General features: G+C 55.3%; 1 protein-coding gene across 1 annotated transcript; it reads left to right on the top strand.

The window, feature by feature from the left end:
• The first annotated feature begins 758 nt into the window (after window positions 1–758).
• On the top strand, window positions 759–8,765 carry HAND1 (heart and neural crest derivatives expressed 1). Its single transcript, XM_061613405.1, has 2 exons — window positions 759–1,367; window positions 7,363–8,765. The coding sequence occupies exons 1-2, from the start codon at window positions 759–761 to the stop codon at window positions 7,462–7,464; spliced, it is 711 nt and encodes a 236-aa protein (XP_061469389.1). The 3' UTR covers window positions 7,465–8,765.
• Window positions 8,766–9,324: the final 559 nt, after the last annotated feature.

Here is a 9,324-nt window from a genome sequence, read left to right as displayed (position 1 = left end):
GCCCTAGTGCGCCCCATGGCTCAAAGCGCTTGTAGGTGGCACCCCGAGGCTGCAGCCCTACAAGAACAGGCCCTTGCTCCTTTGGATCCGACAGCGGGTATTTTCCCGAGGAGCAGGAAGGTCGCTGTGGCACTCTGGTCCCGCTTAGGGGCTTCCCATCGGGGCATCCGGGTGGCCGCTGCGAAAACAGGACGCTGAACTAGATCGACCACTGGCCTGCTGATCCAACAGGGCTGCTCTTACGCTCTTTGGGAGTTCAGTGCCACTGAACAGAAGGGGAGAGCAGACTTCCGAGCTCCCCCACACGGCCGAAGGGCACAGAAGGAGGGCACCTTTGACAGAAAAGCCAAGGGAGGTGCATGCTGTTCCGGGCCTGTTCACGGGCTCTTTCCACGCACCGCGAACGTTGCTGTGATGCTGACGGTCGGCTCTGGGGGCGGAAGGCTCAGCAAGTCCCCTTGGCCGGGCCGGGCGACCAGCTCACGGGCCAATCCCGCCTGCCTTGGCGCGTGCGCGTGTGTGCGCGCCCCTGTGCATCTTTCTCTTCCCCTCGCCCCGCGGCGGCTCTGTTCTCCTCCCCTTCGCAGCGTGACATCAAAGGGCCCACCGCTGCATAAAGGCCTGCGGAGGGGCTGGCGGCAGAGAAGGGCCGAAGCGAGCGAGGGCGGGAGGCAGCTTGGACGGCTGCGCCAGTGTGGACGCGCCTCGGGGCCGAGCCCGCTCGCCGCCCATGGCTTCGTAGCGCCGGCGTCACCGCCATGAACGTGGTGGGGGGCTACCAGGGCCACCCCCATCCGCACCATCACCCGCACGGCGCGCTGCTGCACCACGAGCCTTTCCTCTTCGGGCCGCCGCCGCCGCCGCCGCCGCCTCCCCCGGCGCGATGCTTCCCGGCGGCCGAGCGGCCCTTCGCGCAGGGCTGGCTGCTGAGCGCCGCCGCCGACCTCTCGCCGCCGCCGCCCCCGGAGCTGGTGTGTGCGGCGGCGGCAGCAGCTGCGGCGGCGGCGGCGGCCGGTCTGGGCTCGTCGGCTTCGCCCGCCTCGTCGTACGGCGGGGCCGGCAGCCCGTCGGAGCTGAGCGGGCGGCTGGGCGCGGGGAGGCGTCGGGGGGCCTCGGCGGCGCCGGGAGCCCCGCGCAAGGAGCGCCGCCGCACCGAGAGCCTGAACAGCGCCTTCGCCGAGCTGCGCGAGTGCATCCCCAACGTGCCCGCCGACACGAAGCTCTCCAAGATCAAGACGCTGCGCCTGGCCACCAGCTACATCGCCTACCTCATGGAGGTGCTGGCCAAGGACCGCCCCGCCGCCGAGGGCTTCAAGGCCGAGCTCAAGAAGGCCGAGCCCCGCGACGCCAAGAGGAAGCGCGAGCAGGTAAGGGGCCCAGCCGACGACGCTCTGTACGCCCTCAGAGGCCGGGAGGGGGGCGGCAGGGAGGCCTTGGGATGGCGCTCTGTGTTGGGAGGATGGCGAAAGCCAGGGCGCCCTCATCCCAAATCTGTGGGGACTTCCTAGCGGGACCGGCACTAGTGCTATTATTTTTGCACGTGCTTTGGGGCGTCTTTATGGAAGACTTAGGGACGCGGAGAGCTAATGGTGGATCCCTGGGAAAGAAACTGCCCACATTCAGAGGCACATTCCTCTTCCAGGGACTTGCAAAAGCCACCTGGCTCTTCACCCTGGGAAGGCCATGTTTAGAGGCACACTTGCCCTTAGAAAGAATTCAGAAGGCCCAGGTCGGATCCCTGAGCCCATGCCCCTCCAGCTTTGCTTCGTTACTGACCCAAGGCACCCTCTTTCAGGTCATGAAACTGTCCGCCCCAGAATGCCTCCCCTTCCCAGGTCCAGGCCTCGTTTGCCTGGGATGTACCATAATGGACTTCAGGTGGAGGCTCACACAATTCCACGGCTCTTCACAACAACAACAACCTCTTTGCACATCAAAAACAACACCCTCTTTTTCTAGGCGGAGACACTTTTGTATATGCAGCGGTGCATTCAGCGATGTCTGAAGTGCTGCAGACAGACGCAGGTTCTCCTCTGTGCGGTGGGAAGGGTGGGGGCGAGTGTCTTTAATCTAAACCAGGGCGCTTGGATCTTATAGGATTTACGCGCATAACTTGCGGCTTTCTTAAGCAAGGCCGTCGCCACATCCGTCTCCTCGAAAGTAAACGCCACTGGTTTCAATGGCCTTCCATGCTACGATTGATGCTACGACTGATGGGGTGAATAGAGCGGAGTGCCCTGGAAGTCGAAGTGGGGGTGGGGACGGGCATCCTTTTTGTAGGATTAAGCGTGCAGGCTACAGCCCGTTGAAATCAAGAGCGACTCTCTGCTTGATTTCTAATGGTTCTGGACAGGAGCACAATAGCAGCGAGCTTGCTTCTACGTGAATGGTCCGATACCTCCGGGTACTGTTGTTTGTTGGAGATCAAACCCACCGGCGCCTAGGCGCCCCATTCCGTGTGAATAGGATTCGGGTGAGAAATGCGCGCTGGGAAGAGAAGCGGCTTGTGGGTCGAGCAGGCTATTAGGATGGGAAAGCTGAATTTCCCGTGCGGTATGTCTGTGAGGGAGGAAGAGAGACAGAGATTCGGTCTGGGCTCAGTTGGCGGCTGCATCCTTCATCTCCACTTCTGTGGCATCATAAGAATGTAAGAGGAGCCCCGCTGGATCAGACCAAAGGCCTATCTAGTCCCTGTTTCCAACCAGATGCCTCTGGGAAGCTCCCACAAGTAGGGCGAGAGTGCAACAGCCCATACTTGCTGTTGTCCCCCAGCGACTGAGATCCAGAGGTATGCAAATGGGGCCATGGCCTTTGGATCTCAAGGAGCCTTTCTGCCTTCTGGAACGGGCGCTGCCCCCTTTTCGGGTCTTCTGGAGGAAGAAACATCCCTTAAAAGAAGGGCTGTAGCAGTCTTGGCAGGGTTTGCGGTTTTGATAGCCATTCACTCTGAAATCCCTCACACAAAGCTTCCCAATCCCACCCCATCCCTTGGTGGATTCATCCGGGCAGCCGTTCCCGAATCAAGGCCAGTTACGGGGGGGAGGCGCGGAAGACCAGCATTTGACATCGAACGCGCCCTAGTCATCAGCCGGTGTAACTGAGCTGGAGGCCTGGGTCTGTTGCATTGCGCCCGTCCTTGCCTTGCACGAACTCCGGACCCGTCTTCCCTGGCCTGTTGGGTGGTGCAAGGAATGATCGCAGGAGGCATGATGATGGAACAGCGTGTGTGTGTGTGCATGGCATGGAATATTATTGAAAAGTAATTTAGGACTCTGGTGCTCCACCACACCCCTTCCTATCCTAGAGCTCCAGCTACCTTGAGGTCTCCATGGGTCAGGGAAATCAGGTCGATTATTTCACGGCATTATATGCCAAGTGCCTTCCCATCTTAAACCCGTGGGTGCACGGAAGGTAGGTCTCATTCGGCTCCATCATGGTAGCGAATTATCGGCTGCGTCAGGCGCCAATTTTAAACATGGACGCGACCAGGCGGCTAGAGGGGCTCACTCCCTAATTATTCTGCCTTCCCCCCTTTTAAAACCAAAATAAACAATTAAATGTATTACAGATTTCCCCCTCCTCACTTTTTGGTGCCCCCCCCCAGCTTTTAGGCTGGCTACGGGTCTGGATCTGACCAAGGCCAGGACTTTCGACTGTGCTATCGATCTACCAGTCCCCGAATATACGGGTTTAGGGTTGCAGCCTCAGGCCTCAAGTCCGTTCCTCCTGCATCTCTGGAAGCCTGCCCTCGGTGGGGTGCAGCTTTCTGAGCGAGTAAACATGAGTGGACTCGCAGTGCACGTGAGTCATTTGTTCTCTTGGTCTGAATTCTCTTGAGCGTCGAATGGATCTTGGGGTGGGACCGGGGAGAGATTTCAAGGCCGAGCTGAAAGTGGGCGAGAGGGCATATCTTGTAACTGTCCCGAATGTTGCCTTCTACAAGCCGTGCATCCCTCCACGCCGACTACTCCCTTGCATGGAACGTTCGTTGCCTGTGGCAGAATCGGAATCCGGCCTTGGGTGAATGAGCCATCCCAGCGCCGGTTTGCGCCGTACCGCGCCTTCTTTTACGCCCCGAAATATGTGTAGTGCCCCGAAAATAACTCTGGTAGTGTGGATAAGCGAAGCAGAGGCCTGGCCAATCCAAGGAGGAAAAGAATGACGGAGCCGGTGGCTTCAGGTTCTGGCAGCGAGTTAGCAGCGAGATCGCCCGCGGCCATCTTCCCATACCAAAGCGGCCCTTCTTGTAGCTCAGATTAACCCCGTTCCGTGGAGGAGGCACGTTTATTTATAAACATGCCTTCCTGCGAGAAACAGTGTTTGGAACTGTTGCTGCCTGGAATGTTTGAAATGGCTCATCTATTGTGTTGAACGGAATGTCCAAGGGGTAATTCTGTTTCTAAAACGGCACTATCCACGCACAGGGAGGCATCCGCAACCTGGAGGGAACACAAAGGTTTCCAGAAGTATAAAAATCGTGTGTGTGTGTGTGTGTGGGGAAATAGGGGGAAACCCCTGGGGGGTAAGCAGAAAGTGGGAAATGGCAAAGCCTGGAAAAGGACATGGCTGCCAAGCTGACACCTTGGACAGGAGCGGTCCACACTGCAACATTTTGTTGCAGGGTCCTACGAGTTCAGTTGTGATCCACACGTTGTGACCCTCTAAGTATAGCCTTTTAAGATCTCTTGCCTGGCATAGTACTATGTAGAACTATAAAGACATCAAAGCAGACCCTGGACCAACAGTGTTTGCATGCAGGTTGTCAGGTCACACGATCATTTTCCTGCACGCAAAAGCGCTGCTCTCCTCTAAGATATTACCCAGCAGTCGGCGGCACAAAGCTGAAAGAAAGAGGCCATTAGGAGATGCCAAGAGTCCATCCATGACCGCTACAATTCCGTGCAACTCTGTTTGCAAGTAAGTCCAACTGACCTCACTCGCACTTGTTTCCTAGGAAATACTTATAGGATCGGAAGCCTCGATACCTTTTGAAAAGGCGGCCAAAATGAAACGGCGAACTTTTCTTTCTTTTCCTCAAAAGCGCATCTTTTGAAACAGTGTTTTTTTAAAAAACCGGTGTGTATGTGTGTGTTGATCGTGCCTCACCCCCCTGGAAGGAATAGGGAGGATGCAGTGGAGCCTGCCAAAAATCGCACTACTGTTGGGACCCACACACGCACACTCCTTTAAAAAAGTAGTTTAACCCCTGACTTTTCTGACCCAGCCAATTGTCCCATTGTCTTGGGATCTCCATTGACCCCGATCCCCCGCTTTTTTTGTACAGACTCTTCTTGGCGCGCGTCCTGCCTCCTTCGCTAGTTCGGATCGGTTTTGTTCTGGGGCCCGGGAAGGCGACGTAACACAACGCAGCCTGTAGGAAGGGACGCCAAGAGACTGTTTCAGAGTCCTCCCGAACAGATGAAAGGCACCGAGGAAACTCCCCACTTCATTTCCACATGTGCCGTTCCCCTTTTTGGCCGGGTTTTAAAAGTACCCTCCAACTGCCGAAGCTCGTTTTAAACAGTGTGAAGATCGTTTGGATGTGGGGTTTGGGGGTGGGGGTGGGGGTGGGGGGTCAGAGAAGGGGGGGAGCAGAGAGAATGGCCAGCTTCTCCTTTCCTCGGGCCCGACTTTGGAAGGAAACAACCCCTGATGTCTTCCTCGCTCTTGGCTGCCCCTTCTTCCCCCGCAAAAGCCAAACAACCGACAGGCACCCAGAGAGACGCGGGCTTCAGCGGGGTCGCTCCACAATCGGCTATGGAAGTATTTCGCAACGGTAGCCGTCAATTTCTTGTCTTTTCTTTGGGGAAGCCTCGTCCCAATAATAACGCTACAAGGACACCATCTGTTTTTTTTGGGGGGGGGGGAGTTCAGCAGGCCACACGTTCCAGCCTTCAACAAAACAGAACCCCCACCAACCTCATCCTCAACCCTTTGAAATCGAATTGGAGCGGCGCTGATTCGGCTTCGCTGAGACTTCCCGTTGTTTATTTCATACGATTTGTGTCCTGCTCTTCCGTCAGATGTATTCAGGGCATTCCAATCCACCTTCTACGCCCTTTTGGGAAGCGTAAAAATGCCGTAGGGGGGGCGATTGACTGGGAGGCGAAGAGAGGCCCCCTCTTCTCCGCTTGACTGTAATGGATTTTCAAGCGGCTGGCCTCTCTCAAAGATGGCGTTTCGCTGATCATTTCTGAGTCTGTTTCTAGGGTCTGTTACCGTCGTGTACTGAGACAAAATCAGACTGATCTTAAATTCGTCTCAGCTGCTGTATCGTTATCATCATTATTAGATGTAACCGTTCTATTGGAATAATGATCAATGTCCATTTCCTCCGTTCCCCCGTCCTCCCGTCCCCTTTCATAAAGGCAAAAGAAGACAGCGCTAATGAGTGAGCAAATAACTCAAAATAAAAAGAGTCGCATTCCATCTCGATTTCTTCGCTTTGGGATCGGAAGAGAAGCCGGATTTAAATAAATAAACAAATAGATAAATCCATGTCCGACTTGCAAATCATTCCCAAGGATAAAGAAATGAGCATCTGCAAAGTTAGCCTTCCTTATGAGTTTATACTTTCCAAGCCCCTGTATAAACCGTATGTTATTGATTCCGTCCCGTTGCCCAAACTTTTCATAGAACTGCCTTGGCAATTAAGAGGCACATAACCAGCGTAATTTAGTACAGGGCTTCGTTGTATTTACCAAAACACGCCCTCCGATATTTACAAAAGGGCTGCAAATAAAGCCCCAAATTTATTGCTTTCCGCCTGATCATCTAATACACATAAACAGATGAACGACTCTCGGGTCTTATTTACAACCTTACGGGTGAAATTTACAAACAGTGGCGTCACGTACCCAGGACCAGCTAACCCGTCAAAAGCGCTTCGCTGCCTTCCTCCTTTCTTCTTGGGTTCGGTCTCTGCACGTGGGGCCAGCGGACCCGGCGCCTTCCCGCCGGCCTCTCGCTCCTTTACTGGGGTGAGAGACGAGCCTACCCCAGCGAAGCCCTTTGAAAGTTCCCCTGCTCTCCCTTGGAGCGTCAGACACCCGCTCGCCCCTCTTCCCTCCACATCAGCGGGTTTTAAGCGGGTTTCGTCCGAGCTGGATTTGGCCTCTTTCATTAGAAAAGCAGTATTTAGTCAGCGCGATCCTAAAACCCACTTATTAGGGAGAGAGTCCCGTTGCGCGCAGTAGGACACCCTTTCGAGGAAACATGCTTAGGATGGCGCCCTGAGTGTCTTTTCATGGGGGGGGATTCTTCTGGCGCTGATAATGACGGGCTTGTTTATTAATAAGTAATTATTCATTTCCTTCGGGGTTTTGTGTCTTTTCCCCCCTCCCCCCAATTCCTTTTCTGCAGCAGCCCGAGGGCTACTCTCACGCTTTAGGCCACGGCGAAAAAAGGCTTAAGGGCAGGACTGGCTGGCCTCAGCAGGTCTGGGCCCTGGAATTAAATCAATGAAACCAGGAGGGTCACGGCGAGAGAACGAACTCCGGTTGCAGCTGGGAAGAGGACTGGGCCGGGGGCGTCGTTCTTCCCTGTCTTCTCGCGCCCCCCCCCAAAGCCCCGACGCTCGGAAGATGACTCGTCCGCCTCCGTCTGTTTGTGTCCGCCTGCTGATCCTCCCTCCCGTTTGCAGCCCGGGGAGAGTGGGCGCGAGCAGGATCGTGTGCAATGTGGAGGCTGCGGGACGCCGGGGGTGGGGGTGAGCGATTGGATGCTCTACCCCTTCCAGCGGAGAAGTGGGGGACGGAGGACCTTCCCTCACCTCCCCCCTGAACCGCCGAGCGACTCCGTAGCCCAGTTAAGCCGGGGAGGACGTGGACGCCAGACGAGGGACTCTACTCGCTCGCCGCGATCCTGACCCTCACTCGCCCGTTGGAAGGCGGAGAGGAAGGCGCCTCATCGGAAACCCACGGGTTTTTAGTTGATTGGGGTTTTTCTTTGAATGTGCTATGGAACCAGGGTGTCATTAACGTATATGTATATATATTGAGCGGAATTGTCTGTACGGCCTGAAAGGAATCTTGTGTTGCACAAAAGAATGATGGTGTCAAATTGAACTCCCCTTCCCCCAGCCGATCCTGAACAGATGACTTGAAAGCCACTTCCGCTGGAGGCGGTGGGATTTACTTTCAAGCAGTGGGTTTAGAATTGCTGAAGGCCAGCCGGGGGTGGGAGGTGTGTTTGTGAGGGGAGAGGCGTGAATCCTATTCCATCCAACTGTTTCAGTCCAATTCAGGCTGCAATCCCAAGCATTCTTCTCGTAGAGTAAATCCCGCCAAGGGCAAGGAGAGTTACTTCTGAGCACGTTGCGCTGTTAGTTGCTGTCTGGCCCACCGACAAGGAGGCCCACCGCTGGCAAGGCACGCGCGCAGAATGGCCGGGATCTCAAGCGTGCTGAGCTGAGCAAGTACCTCCTTTTTGAGATCGAGAGGCCTGACGTCCTCAACGCCTTAGCCCGAATTGTAGCACGAATCTAAACATGCAAACACGTTTACTCGGAAGTAAATTCAGCTGTGAGGAATGGGATTACTTCCTGGTCAGGATGGGGGATACAGATAAGCGCTGGGGAAATCCCACTTTTGGACACAATCCAACCCAAGTTAGGAATCCCTCCGTCTTCAATGGTCGAGTTAAGCACATGTTTAGCTCTGTTCCATTGGAGTCAACGGAATGTAGAAGCTCTTGACTTTGGCTGAATCCGTTGCTTTGATTTCAGTGGGATCGATGCTTATTCAGCTGAAGAGGCTTATTGCAAAACCGACCACCACCCCCCATCGGAGTCAGCTGAGCTCCTCGGTACAAACCACATGAAGATCACAGCCTGTAACTCGGGTCGGAAGCCAAAGTTTCCTATTAAGAGGCTTCAGGGTCGGCGGGGCTTCAGAAATGCAGGGAGGCTCGTTTGGCTGTACCGCCTACCCTATGGCTTTATGCCTCCGCGCCGTAGGCTCTGCTTTCATCCTCTCACCACCCCACATAGAAGCGAATCCGGTTCAGAAAGGAAGATCCGAAGCGAAAGGGAGGATCCTGAACCGGCATCAGACAGGATCGGAAGTCCGCTTCAAAATTGGGGGGGGGCGGATATTCGATCCTGCTATAAATGCACCGTCACCGGCCGGGAATTCGATTTTGACCGTGGCGGCTGGGGGCTGACAATGCCCTCCAGAGTCTCCTACAGACTGCAGCTGGGCGTTAATGAGCTTTGAATACCTTCTTCCTACCGTTCACTCCCCCCCCACTATTTTTGGGGATCGGCTTCTGCACTTCCCTCTTGGGGGAAAATACTGGGCACGATCCCGCTACAATTAAGCATTA

Source organism: Rhineura floridana, chromosome 3 (genome assembly GCF_030035675.1).
Source record: "Rhineura floridana isolate rRhiFlo1 chromosome 3, rRhiFlo1.hap2, whole genome shotgun sequence".
In the NCBI taxonomy this organism is placed as follows: Eukaryota; Metazoa; Chordata; class Lepidosauria; order Squamata; family Rhineuridae; genus Rhineura; species Rhineura floridana.
The sequence above is the reverse complement of the archived record's forward strand: the minus strand, read 5'-3'. Positions and strand labels throughout refer to the sequence as shown.

Excerpts from the sequence above, each read along its gene's own strand:
- HAND1 (XM_061613405.1), top strand. The coding sequence starts at position 759 with ATGAACGTGGTGGGGGGCTACCAGGGCCACCCCCATCCGCACCATCAC. Across the intron at positions 1,368-7,362 it reads CCAAGAGGAAGCGCGAGCAG|CAGCCCGAGGGCTACTCTCA; the intron begins GTAAGGGGCCCA and ends CCTTTTCTGCAG.